General features: G+C 43.0%; 1 protein-coding gene across 2 annotated transcripts in view; it reads left to right on the top strand.

Moving 5' to 3' along the window:
* The window catches only part of LOC137432881 (glypican-6-like), a 554,701-nt gene extending 533,289 nt beyond the window's left edge, over positions 1 to 21,412 (top strand). For both annotated transcript variants that reach the window (XM_068125169.2, XM_068125167.2), the window contains 2 exons: positions 14,827 to 15,002; positions 20,794 to 21,412. In XM_068125169.2, coding sequence (XP_067981270.1) covers positions 14,827 to 15,002; positions 20,794 to 20,996 — 379 coding nt within the window. In that variant the 3' untranslated portion in view covers positions 20,997 to 21,412. The remainder of the gene's footprint in view (positions 1 to 14,826; positions 15,003 to 20,793) is intronic.
* The last annotated feature ends 6,562 nt before the right edge of the window (positions 21,413 to 27,974 follow it).

Here is a 27,974-nt window from a genome sequence, read left to right as displayed (position 1 = left end):
CCATTCCCACGCCTCCTCCCCCCAAGCCCTCTCCCTTCCACACATCTCCCTGCTCTCAAATGTTGTGTTTGTGTGCTTCCCCTTCTCTCCCTATCTTGTCTTCCACTCCCTCTTTTTATATATTTTGTTTGTCTGGTTGATTTGTTTGTGAAGTAAATGTTAGCTCTTTCACGAGCCTCGATTCAGTATATATAAAAATAAAAATAAAGTTTGGGTCAATGGGATTAAAATTGATGATTTTTCAGATGTAAATTGATATTAGAGGTTTGACCTTGAGTTGACCTTTGACCTTTTGACATCAAAATAGTTGATTTCCCAATTCAATGATGCACTATGCAATTGCTGTTTAATCTCCAAGTTAATCGGATGAAAATGGACTATTTTACAAACGAAAATTGAAGATTTTCGAAGTTTGACCTTGAGTTGACCTTTGACCATTTGACCCCTAAAATAGCTGGTCTTCCAATTCTGTGTTGCACAATGCAATTGCTCTTTAAGTTTCAGGTTAATCTGATGAAAATTGATGATTTTAGAAGTTTGACCTTGAGTTGACCTTTGACTTTTGACCTTAAAAACAGTGGGTTTTCCAATTCAATGAAGCACTGTGCAATTGTTGTTTAATTTTCAAGTCAATCAGATGAAAACTGATGATTTTAGATGTTTGACCTTGAATTGACCTGTGACCTTTTGACGTAAAAAAAAAAAGTTGCTTTTCCAATTCAGTGACTCAATGTACATATTCTGTTCAATTTTCAAGTCAATTAGATGAAAAATGACAATTTTAGAAATGTGATCTCAAGATGACCTTTGACCTACGACCTCAAAATCAACAGGCTTATTCCTTTTGACGAATTCTACCATGTGGTGAAGTTTTCTGAAGATTGGTTTAAAATTGAGACCTGTAGGCGATTGACGTACAAATAGACAAATGGACCAAACTGACAAACAGACCGAATAATGCACAAGACCATATTAGGGGACCATAGGTACCCTTTTGAAATTGCTCAGTTTATTATTATTCTGATTCCATGAAATTTGTTGGCGACCTACAGGTCACACTTGTACTTGAATAATTGTACTTGTACCTGTACTTGAAAAATCTTCGATTTTCGCAAGTAATAAAAACTTGGTAATGAACACATCAATGAAAGTGCTGAGGTGTGTTCATTATAAATCGGCTGCTGCTGAACATCGGATTCGTCCTATTCCTAGTAGATGTACCTATTGCTTGTGTACCTTTATTAACTCGGTGTAACATTTAATGGGGTATATGTATCAATAGTATGTATTAATATAATAGGTCCATGCACTACGTATTAATAGAACACCACAAAAGACTAACCTATGTCTTGAAAAATCTTCGATTTTGCAAGTAATAAAACACAATACTAATAAACTACAAAGGAGCATTACAGTGGGTCTCTTGGAAAAATATGTATTCCAATGAAGGAATCGACATTACTTTTACTCAATTATGAGTCTCGTGCATTCCCGAAGGGAAAGGAGGTTTTGTAATTACGTCGTCCACCTTGGTGGACGGAGGTTATGTTTTCACCCCTGTCTGTTTGTCTGTCCGTTTGTCTGTAAACAAGATATCTCCAAAAGTTAAACCAAGATAACCAAGTCAAGATAACTCTCAAAGCTGTCTTTCTCCTCCAAATCCTGGTGACGTCTGGTCAAATCCGTTTCTGGTGTTTGTTCCTCCTCCATCCCCTCCCTTACCTCAAATGGCTACACAGCTGACTCCGCACGTGACAACGCCGAATGACTCAACTCTATGTTTGCCTCAAAATCTTGTGTCCCAAACCCATCTCTCTCTGTTCCCACCTTACCCAATCGAACCCAACTGCTCCTGGGCTCTGTGTCCTTCTCTCCTGAAAAGGTGGAGAAGTTTTTGTCAAACCTCGACTCTGATTCTGCAACTGGACCAGACGGCATCAGCCCACGGGTCCTAAAATCCTGCTCTGTCGCTCTATCTCACCCTCTCTCTGTTCTTTTCACCCTCTCTTTTGCTCAAGGTCATCTGCCAGCATCTTGGAAATCAGCCAACATTAATCAACACCAGAATCAGCTTTACACAAAAAATGTGCAAAAACAGATCCTTGCAACTACAGACCAAGCCTGCTCCCAATAATCAGCAAAGTCATGTAATCCATCATTGCTTCGGATATCAAATACTTCCTCTTCTCCAATGGCTTGATCTCCAATCATCAATTTGGATTCAGACCAGGTCAGTCTACTCTGGACATGCTGCTTCTGCTGTCTCAACAATGGATGGAGGTCGTCATTGCCAAACAGGAAATCAGAGCTGTCTACCTTAACATATCTTGGGACTTCAATACGGTCTGGCAGCCAGCTCTGCTCACCAAACACTCCTCCTATGGTATCCATGGAATTCTCCATGCTTGGCTTGCGGACTTCCTCTCTGGTCGTAGTCAACGTGTGGCCCTGAATGGATTTCCTCCCCTTCCTGTTCAGGCTGGAGTTCCCCAAGGCAGTGTTCTGGGCCCTGTGCTTTTTCTGGTCTTCATCAATGATTTCTCCGACACTCTGGAAAATCCTCTCTACCTCTTTGCTGATAACTCCACTCTCTGCCGCTCCATACCTCATCCCTCAGATCGGCAGTCTGCAGCCTCCGCACTCTCTGCAGACCTGGCCAAAATCACAGACTGGTCAAACAAGTGGAACATGTCTTTCAATCCACACAAGTCTCACACTCTCACTATGTCTCTCCGAAAAGACCGTCTGGACAACCCTCCCATCTACTTTCTCAACAATCCTCTCCAAGAAGTTCTGTCACTCAAGCATCACTCAAATATGTCACACACACACACACACACACACACACACACACACACACACACACACACACACACACACACACACACACACATACACACATATACACACACACACACACACACACACACACACACACACAAACACACAGACTCATACCAATCATCACCATCAGAAGAAATACCACCTCTCCCTTGCCTTATCTAACCAATGACTTTATTTGAGTAAACACAAACAATCCAAAGCACCAAAGAAGCCACCAGTAAAAATCAATCCAACCAGAGTGAGGATACTTTAAGTAAACAATGCAATCGCTGCTTGCAAGGAAATTCCTCTGAGGCAACACAATCTTTCCTTAAACAAGTGCAGAAATAAAACGGTGTCGAAAAAAGCATCGTCCAAAAGCAATCATAAAGAAAGAATACACACAAAGAACAAGCAAGAAGTTCACAGCATACAAAACGAGTCGAAGTAAGCAAACAATCCTTTTAAACAAGTCAAACACGAATTGTCGATAATGGATTATTGTCAAATACAGTAAGACAAAGATTTTTTTTGACCCTCCACTCTTAATTAAGTCATCATTTGAAGATATTGGAAGATCTGAACTGAAGACTATTTCATTTTTGTGGCATCACAATGGAATTTCCTGGCCCCTCCCCTTTCACTCCACCCCCACCCAGCAGACCCTCAACCCCCCGCCCCCACCCCCTCTCCCCCCAGAGTACCCAATACATTAATTTCAGATTGCTTTCCAAGTGTAAAGGCCAAATATTTAAAATGATACCCATGAAGAACCATTCTGGCTGGACTAAGCTTTATTCGGAGGAGGAAGTAAAGAGCCCTTGGCGGAGCGCTTAGTGCTAACCCTAACCCAGTAGCTGTGGAAATCACGACACAGTGGTGAAAGATCTCATAACCAATTCCAACCACAATACATGTCCCTCGAAGAGCACTCCATTGTGGGCCCATCACCACTTCCCCATGCTCAAGGCCTTCTCTCATATACCCTCTCTGACCCCGATGAACACATATACGTCTCGCAGTTTGACATTCATGCCTATACTGACAACGAAGAGGACATCCATCAAAATCATTTCTCATGATCATCCGTTCCTTTGTCTTTCTTTGCAAGCAATTTCATCTGGGCCTATCTTCAACCCTCCTTTCGGAAAGCCCACGGGGTGTTCTGTCTTTCTTGCCTGCTATGTCATTTCCATTAACAGCAATCAACTTCCTTCAGTTGTAAAAAGAAACTTCCATGACCTTTCACTCAAAATCGGGCCACCAACATCGTGCAGAGTGAGTGCACTTGCCTTTGAGCTGTGCCAATCAGGTAAGATACCCGAGCCAATGATAAACCTCGAGACTGTAGTTTGGTGGTCCTGATGTATCGTCAATTTGTGTGCTGTTCCTCGGATGGTCCGTTGAGCTGTCGACAAAGCATAAAAAGGCAACAAAGTGTTGGTGAGGCCACAGTTGGATACAAGTAAGGGAATGCACTAACATCCGAGAGAGCAGAGGAGGGGAGGAAACAAAGGAACCTGCAAGAAGAGTGTTGGGTTAGATAAGGTTAATGGGGGTGGAACAGATCACAGGTATGGATGGGGGATGATGTGAGATAGCAGAGCACCAACTGCTTTTTAAGCCATGGGATGAAGGGTAGGATTGAACAGTTTCTGGAAGGCAGTTTGACAAATGGGAGACAAGAGAAATCAAAGAATAGAGGTGCACAGCAAGCCTGCATTTTGGGAGTTCAACCAGAAGGTGGTGCCTGGAAAAACGCATACATCCTGGAGAAGTTGGTGAAGGACAGGCGCCTGAAAGAGAGCAGATGGATCAGCTATGCCAGAGGATAGGTGGTAATAAACAGAGAGACCACTGACCACCGTACGATGCTGATCACCACATGACAAGCTGATAATACATCTATGGCGATTCACTTGGTACGCCGCATTTGATTAAACCGTTTGTTTGAACTGTCTGTTGACGCAGACTCACACTTGCTTTGGCAAATTCTAGAACTCCACTACATCACAGATTTAGTACACGTCTGGTGTTGACAACTATCGGGGATGCCTCTTTGTGGTAGTTGTACCTCCCAACACAAGTCAGGTGCCAAATCTTCGCCATTCTTCCTTGCTGCCCGGATTCGTTAGGGCAGCGCGATCAGGGTCAATGTACCGATTGGTCCTCATGGACCGACCCTTTCCCTCTTCTCTCTCCCTCTCCCTCTTTCTCTCTCCCTCTTTCCCTCTCCCTCTTTCCCTCTCCCTCTTTCCCTCTCCCTCTCCTCTCTCTCTCTCTAACTCTTCCTCTCTCTCTCTCTAACTCTTCCTCTCTCTCTCTAACTCTCTCTCTCTCTCTCTCTCTCTCTCTCTCTCTCTCTCTCTCTCTCTCACTCTCTCACTCTCTCACTCTCTCTCTCTAACTCCGTCGTGGCCCGACTTTGTGAAGAGGGTACGCCATCTTGGATGTGGGGGATCTCCGTGTCGCTCCTGGGAAATCGATCAGCTGTCTCCGTGCTGCGGCCTCTTTCGGCAGAACTGTCTGGCGCTATACACCACCAACAACAACAACAATAAAAAGAACAACTTCTAGTGTGGAAGGAACCATACACAATACCTTCTCTGTTGTCAGTCGTACAGCAAGTCGTTTTCCGCCATCATCACACATCGCTCGAATTTGCTTGTTTGTATTCCAAGCGTACGCAACACATTGATGTTCGTCTCTTGTCGATGAAAAGAGGGGAAAATTTCACCATTAAATGGCGGAGTCTGCTGCAAATGACACCATCTTGCCTTTTCAAATCCGAAATAAATTGTCTCGTTAAAGGTTGAGTGACGTTTTAATGCCCTTTTGCCGAAAAACGGAATGTCGACTATTTATTTAATTCGACCTTAAATTACCGCACATAATAATGCCCTATATTTTATATCACATACAATAAAGGGAGAGGAAAATATAGCTGTGACCCAGGTTAATGAGACAAACACTGCCCCAATAAAGCTGCCACCATGGGGAAATGAATCAGAGCAAAGACAAAGTGCAAAATCAGGCACCAGGGGCTCGATTAAGGGGCGAGAAATCATGAGGATGGGTGAGTCAAATATAAAACAGAAACGGGGGTGTAACACGTATGTTTACATTCATATGGCAGAGGCTTACTGCCAAATAATTCAGTCATAGTGAGGGTTGAGTCATTTCATCACTTGATGGCAAATCTTAGTCTCGCCTCGTACTCGGGGCGTCATTGCCAAGGAATGTTCTCAGTGCCGGTCTATTTTTAATGATCTTCTTATTTTGGCCTTGTGTTCGTGTGTGTTTGTGTTTGTATGTGCGTGTGTGTGTTTGTATATGTGTTTGTATGTGTGTTTGTGTATGCATATGTGTTTATGTGCCAGTGTATGTGTTTATGTGCGTGTGTATGTTTGTGTGTATGTGTGTGTTTCAGTGTGTGTTTGTTTGTGCATGTGCATGTGTGTGTTTGTTTGTGTATGGGTATGTGTGTGTGTGTGTACGTGTGCATGTGTATGCGTGTGTGTGTTTGTGTGTATCTGTGTGTGTGTGTGTGTGTGTGTGTGTGTGTGTGTGTGTTTCAGTGTGTGTTTATGTGTGCATGTGTGTGCGTGTGTGTGTGTGTTGGTTGACCTTCCTATCCAAAGAAGGCCGTTCACATAAAGTTTGTGAACCACCCGGTTGATCGTTTATAGAGCAGAAGCTGTAGCCCAGACAGCAACGACTACACTCTGAGATAGCGAGTGGTCTAACCTGTTGTAAAGAAACCTCCAAGAAGATCAAACCACTTGGTTGCCGCAGTTGAGGCATGAATCTGTTATTTGTTCAGGGTGCTGGTGATAAGTCACCTACTCTGTTAAAACACTGTGGCGTCATTAGGGCACACGAGGTGTTGTTGTCTCCTAGGCAGCCTGCTCCGCTAAAAATGGGACGACGTGATCCGCTAAAAATGGGACGGCGCGCTCCGCCAAAAATGGGACGGCGCGCCCCGCCAAAAATGGGACGGCGCGCCCCGCCAAAAATGGGACGGCGCGCCCCGCCAAAAATGGGACGGCGCGCCCCGCCAAAAATGGGACGGCGCGCCCCGCCAAAAATGGGACGGCGCGCCCCGCCAAAAATGGGACGACGCGCCCCGCCAAAAATGGGACGACGCGCCCCGCCAAAAATGGGACGACGCGCCCCGCCAAAAATGGGACGACGCGCCCCGCTAAAAATGGGACGACGCGCCCCGCTAAAAAATGGGACGACGCGCCCCGCTAAAAATGGGACGACGCGCCCCGCCAAAAATGGGACGACGCGCCCCATCAAAAATGGGACGACGCGCCCCGCCAAAAATGGGACGACGCGCCCCGCCAAAAATGGGACGACACGCCCCGCCAAAAATGGGACGACGCGCCCCGCCAAAAATGGGACGACGCGCCCCGCCAAAAAGGGGACGACGCGCCCCGCCAAAAAGGGGACGACGCGCCCCGCCAAAAAGGGGACGACGCGCCCCGCCAAAAATGGGACGACGCGCCCCGCCAAAAATGGGACGACGCGCCCCGCCAAAAATGGGACGACGCCCCCCGTCGTCCCATTTTTCTAGGAAGTGGAAGCCATCTTGGCTTCAAGCCATCTAGGAAGTGGAAGCCATGGCAACGACGCGCCCCACTAAAAATAGGACGACGCGCCCCGCTAAAAATGGCACGACGCACCCCGCTAAAAATGGCACGACGCGCCCCGCTAAAAATGGCACGACGCGCCCCGCTAAAAATAGGACGACGCGCCCCGCTAAAAATGGCACGACGCGTGCTAAAAAAATGGGACGACGTGCCCCGCTAAAAATGGGACGACGTGCCCCGCTAAAAATGGGACGACGTGCCCCGCTAAAAATGGGACGACGTGCCCCGCTAAAAATGGGACGACGTGCCCCGCTAAAAATGGGACGACGTGCCCCGCTACAAACGGGACGACATGCTCCACAACAAATGGGGCCCTGCCGAAGCTGCATCAGAACGGAAAGTTTGCGCTCTTCTTTCGCCATCTCCAACTGTTCCTTTGAACCATCTTGGAAGCCGTGGTAATGCTAGGTCATGATACCTTACCTGGTCCTTCAAACCATTGTGGAAGCCATGGCAATGTTAGGTCGTGAACTCCTTACCTGGTCCTTCAAACCATCTTGGAAGCCATGGTAATGTTAGTTCGTGAACTCCTTACCTGGTCCTTCAAGCCATCTAGGAAGTGGCAATGTTAGGTCATTAGCTCCTTACCTGGTTCTTCAAACCATCTTGGAAGTGGCAATGGTAGGTCATTAGCACCTTACCTTGTTACTCAAACCATGTTGGAAGTGGAAAAGTTAGGTCATTAGCCCCTTACCTTGTTACTCAAACCATCTTGGAAGTGGTAATGTAAGGTCATCAGCTCCTTACCTGGTTCCTCAAACTATCTTGGAAGTGGCAATGTTAGGTCATTAGCACCTTACGTGGTTACTCAAACCATCTTGTAAGTGGCAATTTTAGGTCATCAGCTCCTTACCTGGTTCCTCAAACCATCTTGGAAGTGGCAATGTTAGGTCATTAGCTCCTTACGTGGTTCCTAAAATCATCTCGGAAGTGGCAGTGTTAGGTCATTAGATATTAGATCCTTACCTGGTTATTCAAACCATCTTGGAAGCCACGACAATGTTAGTTCATGGGCTCCTTACCTGGTCAGCATGCACATATCAAAAGACCCCGTTTGCGCACGTACCCACTTTTTCGATTATTAATCCACATGGAACAGATGGCTTGGAAGAATGTACCAACTGTTCCGCTTATGTGTTGCTGTGTCAGGACAATTAAACTTATTAAGCCTTATCAAACACACTGCCGGCGGTTTGGGTTCCTTGAATCCTGGCAGACCATCTGCCACTCCAAATGTTTATCATGCGTTTGTGCATTTTCTTTGCGTCTTATTGTCTTCCCTGTTCCTCTTTCCATTGGGTAATCCACCTTTTGCAGTTGCTGCTAATGAACACATAATGGAACCGAGGGGTTAATCGATCTCGTCCCGTTTTGCTCGATTCGTTTTATAATCACTTGTTTATCTTAATTATTGATCTCCAATGAGAGGTGTTCAAAAAGTTATTGGAACGTGTTGGGAGAGTGTACATTAAACTTGGACGCAGGAGTAGGTCATTTTGCGCATCATATCTGTACTTCATCCGCATACATTAATTCAACCTATCAGTTTATATGCCGTACATTTCACTTAAGGGGAAGGGTGGGATTGGTGAAGAGGATAGTGGGACAGTTGCAGAGACATTACCAGAGTGTTTTTTTCAAATTCCTTTATTACTTGCAAAATCGAAGAGTTTTCAAGTATATTGGTTGGTCTTGTGCGTTATTCCGTCTGTCTGTCTGTCAATCGCCTACAGGTCACAATTTTAAACCATCTTCACAAAACTTCACCAAACGGTGGAGTTGGTCAAAAGGAATAAGCCTATTGAGTTTGAGGTCAAAGGTCAAAGGTCATATTGAGGTCAAATGTCTAAAATTGTAATTTTTCATCCGATTGACTGGAAAATTAAACAGCAATTAGATAGTGCAGGACTGAATTGGGAAAGCAACTATTTTGAGATCAAAAGGTCAACTCAAGGTCAAACGTTTAAAATCATCAATTTTCATTTTTTTTAAATCATACATTTTCATCCGATTGACTTGGAAATTAAACAGCAATTGCATCGTGCCTCATTGAATTGGGAAATCAACTATTTTTAAAGTCAAAAGCTCAAAAGTCAACTCAAGGTCAAACTTCTAAAATCATCAATTTTCATCCGATTAACCTGGAGATTGAAGAAAATTGCATAGTGCATCACTGAATTGGGAAAACAACTGTTTTTGAGGTCAAAAGGTCAAATGTCCAAAGGTCAACTCAAGGTAAAATCATCAATTTTCATCTGAAAAATCATCCATTTTCATCCGATTGACTTGTGAAAATTAAACAGCAATTGCATAGTGTCTCAATGAATTTGGAAACCAACTATCTTTAAGGTCAAAAGCTCAAAGGTCACACTTCTAATATCAATTTTCATCTGAAAAATAATAAATTTTAGTCCAATTGACCCGAGCTTTTATTAAGGTCATCATTTTTAATGCTAATGTAATGGACAATTTGATGTATCCATGGCAAAAAAAAATTGGGGGGAAGGGGTGGGTTTAATGGGGGAGGAGGGAATAATGGGTGTCTGGTGAGGAATTAACAAAAACCAACATCAGAACTACTGCATAAATACACAATCACCCATCCATACCTAATTTACCTGCAAGTCCTGCCAATATCCATGTACTCCTTTATACCCAATACTTCCAGGTACCTATTGAAGTCATATTTAAACTTATCGACTGTTTTTGCAACCAGACTTGCTAGCATGATGTTCTGATCATTCATGGCCACCAGATCATGACCATGGACATCTTATCATGGCCACCAGATCATGATCATCTGTTCTGAGTCTGGGAGGTTGGTGGTTCAAACCCTGGTTGGGTCATACCAAGAACGTTTTTTTTTAATACCTCTGGGCACTCACCTGGTAGAATAATAATACTGAGGAGGAAGTCATCATGGGATGGAATTAATATACGTATGTAATTAATAGACAATATTACAGGGGACAGAATTACTGAGTTCAAACAGCACATAATTAATAGACATATAGTCACACGGCTGGAGATAACCAGGGAACCACTGGTGACCATGGATGACCCACAAAAGATGTAACAGAGGAGAAAGTAAATACCTATCTTGGGGGGGGGGGGGGGGGGGGACGGCTGATGTTTTTTTTAATGCCATGAAAAAAATTTGGTACATCACATGGGATGAAGGTTGTAGTCAAGTTTCATCGAAATTGCGTGTGTAGTTTCGGGGGAAAAAGCAAATTCTTATTTTGGGGGATCAAACCTGGACTCGCTTTGACCCATAGTATACCCCGTTAGACCTCGACTTTTTTTTAAATGTCGTAACCAAACTTTAGTCACAACATACGAAATATCATTTTAGCCAAGTTTGGTCACAATCCCATCAGCAGTTTCGGAGAAGAAGTTGCAAGTGTTTACGGACTGACTGACTGATGGACAGACTACGCGCAATCCCATAAGCCCCCTGAAACTAAGTTCCATGTGAGCTTAACGAGAACAAACAAACTTCTGGGAAGGCAATGGCAAACTACCCAGTATAACCCTTGCCAAGAAACTGCTTCGGCAGCAACAGTGCTCTGTAAAGAGTATGGTACATCATATCAAATCAAAACTGTTTCTGCTGCCACTACCTTTTCAGGGAGGATTTTCCATGCATTATCCATTTTTTAGTCCATGCACTAACTACTCTGGGTGAAAGACCCCTACATGACTAACATCCTAACTCTCCTCTAACATATTAAGCTTTTCACAGTTTCACATGACTGGTGCACACGGTAGTAATCTGTGAGATACGACATTTCTTTTTCACTGTTATTCTTCACGTCTAAATCCCTTTGTACGGCTTAAAAATGAATATCCACGAAATACTTACACAATTACAGGCGGATAACCTTGTCATTGATGTTAGTATGACCTTGTCCATTGTTGGAGGACCGAGCTTTTTATAAATCCTTCGGGACTCTGAATCTCACACGTGAAGCAACAAATGCAGTGATGTCAAATGGGGTTAATCGATTCGAGAGTCTTGGTCAAAAATATAGGGATTGTAAAAAAAAAAAAAGAAGTCAGAATGAAAGTTTGGATTCTCATTGGACTTTAGCAAATTTTGCATATATAGATTGAAGGACACATGATGACACCTTTACAGGGAACCAGATCCTCGGGCATAGGCCACTGTTCTCTTGTCCCATCTCTAGTTTGGCAGGTTCATGACACTCGGCGACACGATGTAAATACAGAGGGTCTCCTTGACTTCACTTGAATACATTCATCCAAACCGACTCTAGGTACGGTGCGGAGTGTGGTTGGCAGGGCATTGGGCCATGGTGTTTGTGATTGTCGAACGCATAAGGAATTATGCGCTTTACAAAATGGCCGCACTGTCCTGGATTCCAATTAACTTCTGAATCAGGTTGAGTCAGGTAGTGAATATGTAAAGCGAGCATCCTGTGCATACAGTATCATAAGATGAACTGTTTGCATGGGAATGTGACTTTGATGTCCTTCCTTGGGGACATCGTTCGTTTGCATTTCAGAGCTCGTCTTTTCGGTGCCGCCAAAAAATAAAAGAAGAGAGAAATCGAAAATCTGTGCAATGTTGAAGTAATCGAAAGAGATTGATACTGTAAACAACTTCAACGTGATTTGTTTCACTGGTGGAGCAAAGCACCTCGCCAGATGGTGGAGCTGTTTGACTCCCCTGGAATAAGGACCGTTTTATCCAATAGGCAAAACGGTCAGTTGCTCAGGGCCCAGCAACATCAGGGACCCACAGAGGTTGAGGGAGGATGTTCCTTCTCAAAATTGAAAACTGGTGGAGGAACGCAACTCGCCAGATGGTGGAGTTGGTTGACTCTCTTGGAATAAGGACCGTTTTATCCAATGGACAAAAGAGTCAGTTGCCCAGGGCCCACCACCGTCAGGGGCCCACAGAGGTTGAGGGAGGATGTTCCTTCTCAAAATTGAAAACTGGTGGAGGAACGCAACTCGCCAGATGGTGGAGTTGGTTGACTCTCTTGGAATAAGGACCGTTTTATCCAATGGACAAAAGAGTCAGTTGCTCAGGGCCCACCACCGTCAGGGGCTCACAGAAGTTGAGGGAGGATGTTCCTTCTCAAAATTGAAAACTGGTGGAGGAACGCAACTCGTCAGATGGTGGAGTTGGTTGACTCTCTTGGAATAAGGACCGTTTTATCCATTGGGTAAAAGGGTCAGTTTCCCAGGGCCCACCACTGTCATGGGCCCGCCACCATCACAGGCCCACATTGGTTGATGGAGAATGTTCCTTCTCAAAATTGATGTGGATGAAGTCAGAGTCACGTTCTGCAATTAAAGAACAACACCTTGATGCTTTGATGTCGATGTCAATTGAGAACGACATTTTGAAGCTGGTTGACTTCACCGATATCATTGTTGATTTTGCAAGAGTAAAAAAAAAAAAAAAAGGTTGTGCAGAATGGTGTCGTGACACAGTCCTTTAATATTTTTACAACGACTCAAAACTAAATTCCTGTTTTGCCGCATGTAATTGGAAGAAATAAAAGCAGAAATTGAGTCGATCCAAAATTAATTAATCATAAGAGATTTATTCGATTGCATTTTAATTGACTCAGTGCAAATGTACGCTCAGTGTGTCGTGGGCTCTTTGTTTTCCACGTGATGACATAATCCTGCAGCACATTATGGAATGAAACTCGCAATAGATCTTTCCCACACATGATATAGTCCATTAGATCAGTTAACGTTGGACAAGCAAAACAGTATGCATCGACAGTAGGGGGCTGGGAGGTTGGGATGGATGTTTGGAGGAGACGTGTCCAAACGCATTACAAGACGCATGAAAAGTTGTTTTCACCATAACAATGAGAATGTTTTTAGGGGAAATCTTTAGGGGAATTTTAGGGGAATGCCCATAAAGCCTTTGCTTCAAAAAATAACTTGAGAAAATTCCTTTAAAAATCAACATTTTATTGGAGCTGTTGCATTTCTTTAAGATTGCTTCAGCCCACTATGCTTGAGTCTTACAAATGTTGAATCCGTTCTTGAGTCTGATGCTTGAGTTGTGTGTGGTTGAGCACCTCTTCCAACACATCCCAATTACACAGTAGCTGTGACAACCAGGAACTTGCTGAACCTAATCTAGAGCAAACTTCTACTGGAATCAGGTGTACATATTTCTTGCATGATGTGATGCCGAGGAAGCGGGAGTGCCGGGTTTCTATTTTGGTTGTATTTTTCAAACGAGGAAAGGGTTAAACGCGACAGATGCTTGGGCGCATCGTTTGCGCTTGCGATGTGTTTGCAACTACAGCATTTAAGCAGCCATGTTCTCATGCACATCTTGTCCAATGAGGCATATTTATGCAATCGGATGAAAGGGCGACTGGGAAGCAGATCCACATTTCCCGACACACGCGGTGTATGTCCATCAGATGGTTGATGTGGATGGATGATTGAGCATGAACCTTGGTCCCATGGAATGCAACACAAGTTCATTTAATTCCAGAGTTGGTTGACCACTGTAGAGAGAGAGATCTCTCCATACATTGCCAAAGGAAACAACTAAGAAGGGAGGAGTGAGCAAAGCCAGCATTTTAGGTGTGTGTGTGTGTGTGTGTGTGTGTGTGTGTGTGTGTGTGTGTGTGTGTGTGTGTCTAACCATGCAAGTTTAGGTTTACAATGCTGATATATCACAGAGAAATCCTGAGGGCACTGATCCATGGTAAATTTTGCAAGGTCGTAACGAATTTTTTTATTCTAGTTTGCTGATACGATAACACCATTCTAGGCATGCATTTCATTATCGCCACAGCAACTCATAAACCCTTCCATTCGTTTTGCTTTAATGGATGGATCTACTTGACAAGGAGGTGAGTTATAAAGGTGAAGGTTGGTGCGGAATACGACTGGAGCAAATTAGTTTGTGATGCAAGGATGAAGAAAAGAACTTGCAACAAGCAGTTTCAAAGTTTGCTCTTTTGTAAAGAGCTATCAGGTGGAATATCACTTCCATGTTGATTCAAAAGACAGGGTAGGGACTTATTACTCCAAAACAACAAGGTAGGAGACTATCACTTCCAAAAAACCAAGAACTAATATAAACAATATGGAGGTGCTGTTGTTCCAAATGAAAAGGAAGGACTGACTTCAAAGGACAAAGAAGAATACTTGTTTAAAACAATAGGGAAGGACTATGGACACAAATGAGATGGAAGGACTATGGACCAAACCACAGGGGGAAGACCACCACACACATCACTGTACAATTCTAAATCTTGATATTGATGAACGAGGTATTTTCTGTGAAACCAAATAAAATTGCCAACTTCATGTGCGTGTTTTGTGCTGTTCACAGCTACCTCCCGGAAGTGATGGGCGATGGCCTTGCAAATCAGATAAACAATCCTGAAGTGGAGCTGGACGTGATGCGGCCAAACCCCAGTGTGAGGCAGCAGATCATGGCCCTCCGCATCGCCACAAACCGCCTGCATAGTGCCTACAAAGGTGAAGATGAGGATTTTCAGGACAATGGTATGTGATGGGCGAGTTCTTAAAACATGATGGAACCTGGAGTGTAAAACATCAAACTTGTTCAATACCAATACATGTATATTAACACAGGAGGTTCACTACACCTCATGCATATGTGAGTAGATAGCTGACAGTAACACGAAGTAAGCCTTTTTTGGTTCAAGAGCAGAGTTCACTGCCTTGGCTAATAATATATAAGGACCATATTAAATTTAATATATATACATACAGTATATATATATATTCAATTTAATATGGTCCTTATTAGCCAAGGCAGTGAACTATATATATATACTTTGATGTGATGTCTATAATGAACTCTATATATGAATAGATATATATACTGCATATATATATATATATATATATATATACATATATATATATATATGCCAAACGTTATTCAGTAATATATATTTATATATATATATATTTTTTTTTTTTTTTTTTTTTTTTTTTTTTTTACCAATTATTCAGGAGCCAATATATATATTTATTTATTTATTATTATCATTTATTTATTTTTTCATCATTTTATTAACATCATTTTAACCTGGTGTTGGCTTAGCGGTTAGGGTGCCGGCTTGGGATACCTAGGATCCTGGGTTCGAATCCCGGTCAATCGCTGAATTAACGCCAGGGAGGTTGCCTCAGCCTGTCATCCTTCCGAGGTCGGCAAATTGAGTACCAGCTTGCTGGGATGAATGATCACGGTGTGTACCCCGATCTAGAATAGGTACACCGTATCCCTGCGCATCGTAAGAGGCGACTAAGGGTTGGCGCCAGGAAGGGCATCCGGCCATAAAAGCATTGCCTCAAACAGGGAACCATGATTGTCATGGGGCCCGCAAGGCTAACCCCCACTATAGCGGGGAAAATGGCCTTAAAACGATCATTCATTAATTTTTTCATCAGTCGTAGTTATTTATTAAAGTACAGTTGCATATAGGCATATGATGGCCTACATTTGTCAAGTAACTTTCAATATTATCACTGAAAAATCAGGGGAGAGACTGTACCTGAGCCTGAGCGTCGACTAGTCTGTATAATTATTCACAAACGTTTGTCCTGTGGTGCAAGCTAACGAACCAATCATGTGACTAACCGCTGTAAAAAAAAATAAATAAATAAATAAAGCCTGTATCACGTGTACATGTTACAGGAATAGAAGGGCTAAATGGGTAGAAGAGGAAGAGGTAAATAAAAGGAAAACTAGAATGGTACTCGGGAGGGCACACACCTCCGCCAGGCTGAACAGTTTACATTTTGTATCCCACTAACAGGTCGAATCTGGATTCGGACCTGAATCAAAATCGAATCGGCTTATTCTTGTCACTTACCCAACTCATCCACCAAGTTTTGTAATAAGTCGTCCACACCTTTTTGAGACGTCGTGCTATATATCGCTATTGGCACTATCACTCAATGGTGAAGAATAACTGTAAAAAAAAAAATTCATTCTCTTATCCGGATCCGGATCTTCACCAAAATTGAAACAATTCTTCCTTGTCTTATCTTGTACAATATTTTATCATTAATAGTTACCAAATATTTAAAAGTTAGCAAACCGTATTTGAAGAGCAAATCAAACTAAAATACGCAATTTGTTGTCTGTCTGTGTTTTTGACCGTGATACATTCGGTCATTACTTGTCCGATCTCAACCAAACTTGACCGGAGGCCGAAGCGTCACACGATGGAGGTTGTAGTGACTTCATTTGCGCACCTCCCCAAGGGGGTTTTCCACCTTCGGCGAAATCTGTGTTTAGGTGTGTGTCCGTGTTAAGATAGCTAATTGTGGTATTTTTCCAAGGTCGCTTCTAAAATCACAAGTAACTAGAACGACACTTTTAGAGCGCATAGTCTCACCTCACGCGTTCATTCTGAACAAAAAAACTATCGTTAACTGAACACGCTACTATTATGGCCCATATACCCATATCATAAATGCACCCTATTATGTCGCATAGTTTCTTGGCATTGGATATGAATGTCATAAATTTAATTCTTCACTCATGTCGGGTCATAGATCAGATGTACTAATTTTTCAGATGAAGATTTCAATTCAGCCAATTAAGGCTGGGATGCTGCTTCATTGATGATGTCATTGTTATCACCCTATACACGCGATGGGGAGTTGAGGACATATGCCAAAAAAATTTTTTTTTCCTGAGTGGTTTCAGAGAAAATGATGTCCAATTTTTCCTTTAATCCAATACGGCTGCCACACCATGCGATCTATGACATCAGTTAGCAATAAAATATTCTCCATGGGGAATCCCTCCTATGTTTAAAGTTTTGCTTTGATCGGACAAGAGGTTGCAAAGAAAGCAAAAATATTTAGATCCAGGCTGACATGCACGCGCGCACATGCAGAGACTCACGCACACATACACTGCCATAGTCTCGTATAATAATAATAATAATAATAATACATTTATTTTATATAGCGCTTTTCAAGAAGCCCAAAGGCGCTTTGACAGAGTACAAAAAAAAAAAGTGCAAAAAGACAAAAATCAATAGGTAAATAATCAAAGCAAAAGGAAGGAGAAGGAGAAGAAATAGTCAGGGGTTAAATGCTGTGGGTTAAATGTTGAATGCAGTGTTGAACAGGTGGGTCTTGAGTGATGTTTTGAATGTGGTGAGTGAGGAGGAGTCTCTGATGGTGTGAGGTAGTGAGTTCCAGAGGGTGGGAGCAGCGATGGAGAAGGCCCTGTCCCCCCAGGATCTGAATTTGGTCCGGATGGGGGGGGTCAGGAGGTTGGTACCAGCAGAGCGGAGGTTGCGGGTGGGAGTGTGTCTGGAGAGGAGGTCAGTCAGGTAGGATGGGGCCAGGTTATGAAGGGCTTTGTAGGTCAAGAGGAGGATTTTGTACTGGATTCTCTGGGGGATGGGGAGCCAGTGAAGCTTATAAAGGACGGGGGTGATGTGGTCACGGGTCCGGGAATGGGTGAGTAGACGGGCAGCGGAGTTCTGAATGTATTGGAGTTTATTGGTGATTATTGAGGGTGAACCATAGAGGAGGCTGTTGCAGTAGTCCAGACGGGAGGTGATGAAGGCGTGGATGAGGGTTTCTGCAGCCGTGGAGGAGAGGGATGGACGGAGACGGGCGATGTTTTTCAGGTGAAAGAAGGCTGTCTTTGTGATCTGTTTAGTGTATTTGTCGAAGGAGAGGGTTTGGTCAAAGATGATGCCAAGATTCCGGATGTGAGGGGAGGTGGATACTGGGAAACCGTCGATGTTGAGGGCAAAGTTATGGGTGGATTTGTGTCTACTCTTCTATGTCTATGGGTCTATGGGTTGAGGGCAAAGTTATGGGATATGGGATTTGTCTATGGTTTATGGGTGTATACTCTTCAGGGTGACACTAATCACAATATTAAAGATAATAGCATAATATTAATATTATTACAAAACAATAATATCCCCTCTAATAATATCTAATAATAATAATAATAATAATAATAATATTGTCTAATAATAATATCCCCTCTCCCCAAGGGGTTTTTCCTGCTCGGACAAACACCATGTTAGGTTGTATAAATAGCTTATCCTGACATTTCGTAGGGCACCCCTACCAGAAGTAATTTTTTAAATAAACCACAAACAGTCAAACATGTATTATTACCTTTTCAAACAGTAATTTTTTTTTAAACAGAGCCCTTGGTCTGTGCTGACTGGATATTGTCTGAAAAGCTTTCTGAGCCTTTACTACCACGTGAAGTCGACTACATCAAAACGCACAACCTCGTCCTCTTCCACGAGCATTGACTATGTATACAAAAAGGTCACTGCTGATGTTTAACACTAAACTGAAAGAGAGGAAACCAGAAGTTCTTGAGGCATTATTTGCTTATCGCATCCCATGCAGACAAAATAACCTGAGCTTAGATCTACTGTAATGAATATACATAGGATAATAACATGACCCTTACTGCTGCTCCCATAGGGAGTGGGTGTACTACTACAAGGGAAACTTGCATACAGGAAGAGGTCATTTGGCCCATCATGCCATTTCTACACTTCAGTGCTATCCATACCTACTGCAGGTGGTAGTGTTGATCATATGACTGACCTAAAACTTGGAATTTTTCACGGGTATCAGCAGATAATGCACCAGGGAGGGGGTCTTTATCATCTATAAATCAATTGCAAATGTCACAGGTGGCTTCATACGACTGTCCGTAGAAAGTGATGCTCCTGCCGGCACTGCACCAAAATAGGAGTTTTAATCGGATTCAACTCCATGGAGGAACAAATACTTGACCAGAATGCTGAGCCGAGCAGACTATACCAACTGAGCTACCCTACTGTCCATCCATTTGACACTTTTTGTGGAAAAATTTAGGCCTGTTGTGGAGGTCTCTCATCCAACATCCTAATACGAATCAAAGTCAACTCTGCTTGATTTAAAAGATCTCCCAGAATCGGGCAAGTTGAAGCCGATATTTCACAGGCATTATCTCGGTGATATCACCAATAGTCAGTGTTGTGTAGAAGTTGTTTTTGTCATTACCAGAGAGAAATGAAATTTCAACTGTTATTATCATGATATGAAATGAAACATGTCATGCCAATAAGTTGCTTTTCAGTGAACTGCTGATTCATAGCGACATCATATGCCATATACACTCCATGTAACAGTAGCACCTTTTGGAGCTGTGAGGCAAAGGGAAACCTGTTCATGGAACATGGGCCACAGGATTGATAGAGATTGATTGCTGAACAGAGTGAGACAAGAAAAGAGCACGCGCCGGTGGAATTGTGCTTTCAGAAGTTGCCTTTTGTCCAGAAGTCATTGAGATGGCCACGCGGGTGATACAGGCAGCTGCCACTGGGGTTTCTTTGTGCTGCGCTGTATTTTGGCATTCCTGGGTCAATTTCCATCAGCTTCTGGTAATACCCTGTGGATTTGAATCGATCTTCGCATTGCACGTGTAAAGCTTGACATCTGTACAAGACGAGCAAGGACTCGAGCCTATTCCTAAAACGCCCCCCATTCCATCCCAACCCCACTTCCTCCTACCCCACATCCCCCACCGCCAGCACATAGAACGAGGGTGATGGTGACATTGGCATTGCTAGCTCTGAGCCAAAATGTGAAGCCCTCATGTCCTTGCCGTAAACATGAATCGTACAATCGGCCCCATTTTTAATACGTTGACTTTATCAGACATTTTTATTCAAATGTAAGCAATTTTTATTATTATCGTGTAGAGCTTTGCACAGAAATCGCATACTCGACATATACATTAGTAGATGCCAGTAAACCCTTCCATGTACAAGCGAAAAGAACATCAGTAGACATTTGGACAAATCAAACACAGTAGAGGGATTTAAACTTGGGACCTCAGCGCCATGAGCTACGTGCTCCGATAGGAATGCCAAACAAGCCAAGGCTACTGTGGCGATGCAAGTTTTATTTTGTCTGATGTGAATTTATTTACCCATGACTTGTAACTTAAAAATTCCTTCATGCTGATGCCAATAACAAAGCTGCATTTGTTTATTGTAACAAGAAATGTATCTGGTGTTCCACATTAATTTGCCGATTGGTGTTCATGGACGTTTGTTGGTTGATATTACTAACAAATCCGTACCTGACTGATACTTCGGCTGTGGCTAAGCTGCTCATGCAGTGCCCTCAAGTGGCCACTGTGGCCAGATTTATACGAGCAATTTTCATTTGGGTTAGAGCACTGCCCCAATTGCAGTAACTTTGTGAAATATACCGTCAGATGTGTTTGCGGGCAGGGTGAGCAGCGATTGAATCGTATTCTGTTTTTGCGCAGGCGACGACGGCAGTGGGTCTGGAAGTGGCAGCGGATGCCTCGAAGACCGCTGTCCTCTCGACGAGTTCACAACCGAAGTTCCCAAGGCCAGAATAGAAAAGATTTCTAGAATAAGCGCCCAGGCGAGGAACGTTCCACCGTCACCGGCTCTGCTCCTTTCTGCTGCGCTGCTGCTCATCTGCTTCCTTCCAGCAGCGTGTTAGCCACCAGCTCACCTTCAATTTCCCAAATCTCACCACCTGCAAGTGCAACGAAAAAGACTGCTCTCTGACAATGATGCCTCCTTTTGTAAGATGTTTAAAAAAAATAGATGGGGGACAAAAACTTGTCTGCAAACGGTGGCCTGTTTTTGGTCCAAACTGAACCAATGGTTGGGATTTTTTTCAATTTGTCCATCTCTGTGTTGATCATTTAATGCTGTTGACAATTGGCAAAGAATTTTGAACGTCACGTTTTACGCTTCATTTTGCGTGACTGTGCTCAACGGGCAGAGCAGCCTGCCGGAAGTATGCAGATTTGCTGCCAAGTCACACAAATTACGAGTTGTTTTGCCAATCCCATGACTGCGCCAAGATCCTGATGCAACGGTGCTGATCCTGCTTCCGAGCGACAATTTGAGGCGCGTCACCATTCGTCTGGGCCGCCAATTCGTGTGACTGCGTCGCACGTGGTCTCGTGGTTTCGCTGCCACTCAGTGGCAGCATTTGTGACAGCGTGGAAGCTAAAAGCACGAGAGCAGCAAACGCAGTCACCATGGATGTTCCATTACTTCCGGAAAATGATAAGCCTCCCATTTCAGTTTGTATTTTCCGATTGAGCACAGACAGGCTTATAAACTCGATGCAGTTGTCCCTCATGCTTGCAAACGACAAGACTTTCAGAAATCCCCCCAATACCCTGCTCCAAACGATTACCCTCGTAAAGATTGACTCGATTAGACTTTTAGAAAAAATACTGCAGTTTATCTTGTTTTATTTGTTCAAATATACCGCTTCTTTGACCGCTCCAATTATTCCCAACACCTTGCGGGATCGCCCTAGAGTAATGGTTTTGGCCCGAACCTTTTTGGAACCAGCTGGCCAGGCCTGATGCTCGGATTAGAGCAATTTGAGGAGGAATCTGTGATTTTTTTTCAAGGTACCGGTGATAACTCACGTACTCACGTACTGATGGATAACTCACGTACTCTTCACGAAACACACCGAAGGATCTTTAACGTCCACTTACGACCATCGCTGGCAGACCAGTCCTCCTGCTCATCCTTCCTATGGATGGCATACCCATTATTGCCTGTGAAACTCCAGGGTGGCAGTTCATATAGCTGGGCCGAGATTCAAACCCATGCTGGAGAGCTTAGAGGTGAGTGTGCATACCTCCAGGCTATCCTGCCCGACCTGTTACCTTCACTACCACATCACTGAAATTTGCTTATCACATCAATATTTATCAGCTGACTGTAGTTTTGCGACAAAACGAAACAAGAGGAAGAACCATTGACACGATTTAACTACAGTAGTTGCAACATGTTGTAAACTAGAATATTGAAAACTTTTTCTCATAAATTTCCCCCAACTATGACGTTCATGTGGTGAACACTTACAGATAACTCCCGGATGATATATGTTGGTCAAAATCACCAGGGGGAGGTATTTGAAAAGATCAATGTATGTCATGGTTATAGTTTGTTTCTCACATCTGCTATCCATATGGTAAAGCACATACGAGTACCCGTTTTAATCGCCGTAACCGGTCATGTTGATATTACTGTAATTATACTTCTTTTTTTTTCAATTCTAAGATTGTTTTTGTATTGAAAGTATGTACTTGTTTTTTTTTCTTTTTTTGCCAGGGGTGTTCTCGGTTATGTGCATTGGTGTTTTGCCTTTTGCGTCCTTGCAGGAAAGCCGGACTGCGCTCTGTGCGTATCCGCAGACTTAACAGAGCCTTCTGCCTTTGTACGGTTGTATAAAATTAGCTAACTTTTTTGTAAACGATTGTGCTGCACATGAGATTTCTATCAATTTGTGAGCCCAAGCCGGTGAACAAAAGGACAATGGGCTGACCGTCTTACATACAGCAACACAATGCTACATGAAGGACTATTGGAAATGTCCCCAAGTGCATCATTCTGGCCTGCGCACCTGCGATTGAACTATAGAACCGTGAGCCATGTCATAGATGACTGGAGCTCACATCGCAAAGGTGACTGTGAGTTTTACAGCAACTTTGCCAGTTTCGTGAACACCGTTTAGATGCAGGTTGTAAGATATTTTGGATTGTGTAATATTGTGACGTGTTATATAGCTGGTAGTTTGTAAAAAGAAAAAGAGAAATAAGTTCCATCAATCTATGAAAATAAAACAAAGGGTTAATCGTACATTTAGTCGTTAAATTATGGCTCCATGACGGGCAGACATCGACGAGGCTATGCTCCAAATAAATATATATTAGGAATAATCTGCATTGATGAAAAATAAATCTTGCCCTTCTGAGAAATGCTCAAACACTTGATGTAGGGGAAATAGCAAATTCAACAGCTGCCCTTGGGTAGCGAAACGAGTGATTTAGTAGCTGGCCGCACGCACGATTGTTAAACTCATGCCTTGTCTTGTTGGGAGTGTATGAAACAATGTGGCTTGATATTAAAATGAAAATGTTAACAGCTGGAGCCTTTTGTGTTTTCTTCCCTGACATATACATTTATGTGTTGTTTTTTTTTTCAGAACTGAAGGACAGCAGTTTATGCATCAGTGTAAAAGGAGCAAATGCAGAGCTAATATTTACTTTATAACTATTTACAACACTTCATCCCATATGGCACCATATAAAAGGGGAATAATAATTTAGGTTTCGTACCTTTGACAGATCTACGGAGCATTCACAATAACTGGTTAAACGTTCCAAAGCTATAGGACCGATCGTGGACAGATAGCCACTCCATTCCAGGATACTCGACTGAAGATGCTCGAATTTGTTCAATGTGCTGGCGATAGCTCGACTTCTCTTCGCGAAAGTCATCGAGGGATCTTTAACGTCCGAAGCTGTCTGTACCGGCAGGCGAGTCCTCTAGCTTGGGGTCCATATGATGGGACTGCGCACGCATCGATGCCTCTACCTGCCTGTGGAACACTAGGATGACAGTTTATAGCTGGGTTGGGATTCAAACCCAGGAAAGACAGTTCAAAGGTACAGCAACTGTGCATTCTTCTAAGGTATCCTGCCAGCCCCCATCTAGCAGCATGAACCATCTTTAGAGGCCATTTTCCCCGCAGAGCAGGGGTTGGCCTTTTTTGGGCACCGTGCTCACCTTTTTGAAGCAATGTTTTATGGCCGGATGCCCTTCCTGCCCCCAACCCTGTTAGTCACCTTTTTGTGACACACAGGGAATTACCAGTGAACTGGTACTCAATTTGCCGACCTCGGAAGGATGACAGGCTGAGTCAACCCCCCTGGTGTTAATTCAGCGATCGACCGGGATTCGAACCCAGGATCCTAGGATCCCAAGCCGGCACCCTAACCGTATAATGTGCATTTAATGATACAAAAGAAGGAAAGGGACACATATAGCAATAGAAAATGGCATTATAGAGCCATAAAATAAAGTAGAACGACACTCGGTAGAGGAAATTCCTCCGCCAGACTGAACAGTTTACGTTTTGTAGCCCACTGATGGGCTGGTTATGGATCCAGACATGAACCAAAATCTAATCTGCTTGCTCTTGTCACACACCCAACATGTCCACCAAATTTTGTCATAATCCGTCAACAACATTTTGAAATACAGTGTCATGCTATATATCGTTTTGGTCCTATCTCTCAATGGTGAAGAATCACTTTAAAATGTTAGTATCCAGATCCAGAACTTCACCAAAGTTGAATCAACTCGTCCTTGTCACACACACAACCTCTCCACTCAGTTTCGTCCAAATCTGTCTGTAGCTTTTTGAGTTATCCCGCTCACAGATAGACACACTGGGGTAAAAACATAACTTTCGTCCACCTTCAGTGGCGGAGGTAAATATTGCATAAATAAGAAATAGCATGAGGGGGGGGGGGGGGGAAATAACGGCGAATGGAATGATCGAAGTGTATGGTAGAGACATTCTGCAAGTCGAGGTTCGGTGATTAAGAGGTTGTGTTGATAAAATAGTAAATTCTCAGTTCCTCTTCTGCCACAGTAGCTGTCAACATGAAGAGTTAATCACTGAATATTGGGTTACAGAGGATTGTGCTTAAAATCCCAAGCAGATGGGCAACTAACTTCCTTACACCCACAAGATACTTCTGGTCAGATATTAGAGTTGGGATTAGTTTTTCACTACAGCAAAGGAAGACATCTGTGCTCCGGTGACAGGTTGTTTGCCTCTCTCTGCAAATAAAACAGCCCACAGCTTATCCTTAGAAGATACACGGGTCCCTTTTTCCCCCACCAACAGACTTTATTGGGGAAGTTTCACAGACTCGTGTACAGTACTATACTCTATACAGAGCATCGGTTCTGCCGAAGCAGTTTCTTGGCTAGGGTTACAATCCTGGAGGCAAGCCACTCCGACAGTTTCACCAACTTGCTTTGCCTGATGTATTCCAGAACACTTTAGGACCTTTCTGAAATCATTTTCTATGCAGTTCTGTTATCTTATAAGCCTGAATAATGAGTATTCATTTCGTGCCCACCTTCAATTTCAATCAGTCTTGTTTCACTTAGAGGTCATTAATTAATTAATTAATACAGTTGTAATAATCGCAGAATTATTGCCTCAACTCCCTCCATCCCATCCCCTTCTGTATTTCATGTGCAGACGCCTTCCCTACACTTACAGCTCTCTCTTCTCACCCAATTTTTCCTTCTGTCCCTCATTTTCTCATTTTCTGAACCATCCATCTCTTTTCTATCTCCCTCGTTTTCCTTGCTTCACTCTACATTAACTTTCCTTGCTTTTCTGCTCCCTCTCACCTTCACAATGCAGAATATACAGAATAAATAAATAGCTTCAAGCACACAACATCAAAAGTTTCATGAACTCTTGACCTAACATGGAAGACTATAATACAGCAACTGAAAAAAGTTAGAAATGTCAGTTTCACAAGAACTATGTAAATTCAAATGCAGCAGCAATTGAAGGTTGCCCTTTCCTTTTATCCCCGTAAACCGATAGGTCGTGCAGACTTGTGTAATTTGGAGATAATTCTACTTCTTTTCTGTGGGTAGCATCATTTGCTGGGGCGCAGCTGTGCCCCTCCGTAGATTAGAGCAGGGATTTGGAATTTAGCCAGGGTGCCGGTGATAGTTTGCCTACTGTTTGCGACACCATGGGATATTTAACATCCATCAACTGCTGGGTGACGAGACCCCCAGTTTAACTTCCATCTGAGGGACAGCACACACATTGATGCCTCGCCCTGCTTGCGAGACATCAGGTTGACAGTTTGTAACTGGGTCGACATTCTAACCCAAGCTCGATCTCTCAGAGACAAGTGTGCATATCTCTAGGCCAACCTGCCAGCCCACCGTGGGATCTTTAACATGTAACAAGTAATGCTGGTGCACACCTTGATGACTCAACTGTCAGCAAAACACCAGGATGACGATTTAAATGTGGGTAGAGATTGTAACCCAGGCTAGGCATCTCAGAGGTGAGTGTGTGTACCTCTAGGCTGTCCTGCTAGTTGGTTGGTCATTGTAATTTAGCAACATTCAGCAGACATTGATAAGCTAGCTACTAAGTTTGGCTTTCATCGTAAACAATCACATCATCAGCTTAACTGCATCAAATTTGTCAGTTGTCTTTCATTACGCCTGCCTCCTGTCTGTAGGTGATATTTCATAGTTTGTCCACGACCTGGAACAAGACAATAACTTTGCCTAAGTGACATAGAAGGAATGTGACAAGATTTTGTTAGATTGAGTCACAGGAGAAGGGTAACACCCAAGATCAAATTGGTCAATCAAGATCACTTCCTGTAACAAAGGAAATTAATGGAAAGGATGGAGAAAGGCTGTAGATCAGGAAGAGCTTATTTATCCAGGCCTTGAACTGCTGAAGACTGTTGATTGTAGGTAGCTGGAAAAGCAGAGACAGTTGATTACAAAGTTTCAGAGTGCCAGTGAAAAAAAGAAGATGCACATCCATTGGTTCTGCATGTGTGCAGGAGACGCACAGGATGGTCAGCTGAATCCAAGAGAAGGAAGACAGAATGAGAGGTGAAGGAACTGTAATTGTAAATTCATGCAAAGCAATGAGCCATGGTAGTAATGGTAGTAATGGTAGAAACGGGATAAAGAGGAAACTACTCTATTCGTGGCTTTAGTGCTGAATTCTGACAGTAAGTGATCTGTCACTCTCAAGTCGAGTTGTCTTAGACTGCACTCGATCAAAGATACAGCACAGTTTGGAGTTCTGCCACAAATGTCGTGTGAGTATTAATTCATCATGGAGCAAACTTGAGATTTATAGTCGACCGTTAGGATTAAGTAAGCTAGGTATTTTTTTGCTTCGGAAACGAAGTCCCAATTTGTCGGAAGTTTTCCTGGCAATAGTTCCAATATGGGTCTTCCAAGAAATATTGGATGAAATTTTAATACCCAGGATGCTGATTGTGGAAATCTGAATGAAGGATGTGCTCAACATGAAACGAGAGGGAATAATGGTTTTCACTTTATTTGAGATGAGAAGGAATTGTGTTTTCGAATGGTTGGATACAACGAGGTTGCTTGAGCTGCATTATGTCATAGATTCAAGATCAGAATTCAGAAAGTTGGCAGTTTAAGTGCAGTTTGCATTCAATCACCAGAAAGGAGACAACTGAGATTTGAAGTTGACAGAAAAGTGGAAAGTTGAGTCGTCAGCACAAGATGGATAGGGTGTGTTATGATCCAAAGAAGGTTGTCAAATGAAAAGGAGAAACAAGATGAACTAGAACGGCATTTGTAGAGCACATAGTCTCGCCTCGTGCAGTCATTTTGAACAAAAACATTGTTAACAAAATGTTCTACGATTATTCCCCACTACTATTAAACTCGCATCATCCTATATAATCTATATCATACATGCACCCACATAGATTTTGGCATGGGTTATGAATATCATAAATTAAATTCTTTACTCACATCTGGTAATCGATCAGACATATGAAGTTTCTGATTTTTTGGATAAAGATTTCAATTCAATCAATTATGACCG

Source organism: Myxine glutinosa, chromosome 8, assembly GCF_964187855.1.
Source record: "Myxine glutinosa chromosome 8, kmMyxGlut1.1, whole genome shotgun sequence".
In the NCBI taxonomy this organism is placed as follows: Eukaryota; Metazoa; Chordata; class Myxini; order Myxiniformes; family Myxinidae; genus Myxine; species Myxine glutinosa.
The sequence above is the reverse complement of the archived record's forward strand: the minus strand, read 5'-3'. Positions and strand labels throughout refer to the sequence as shown.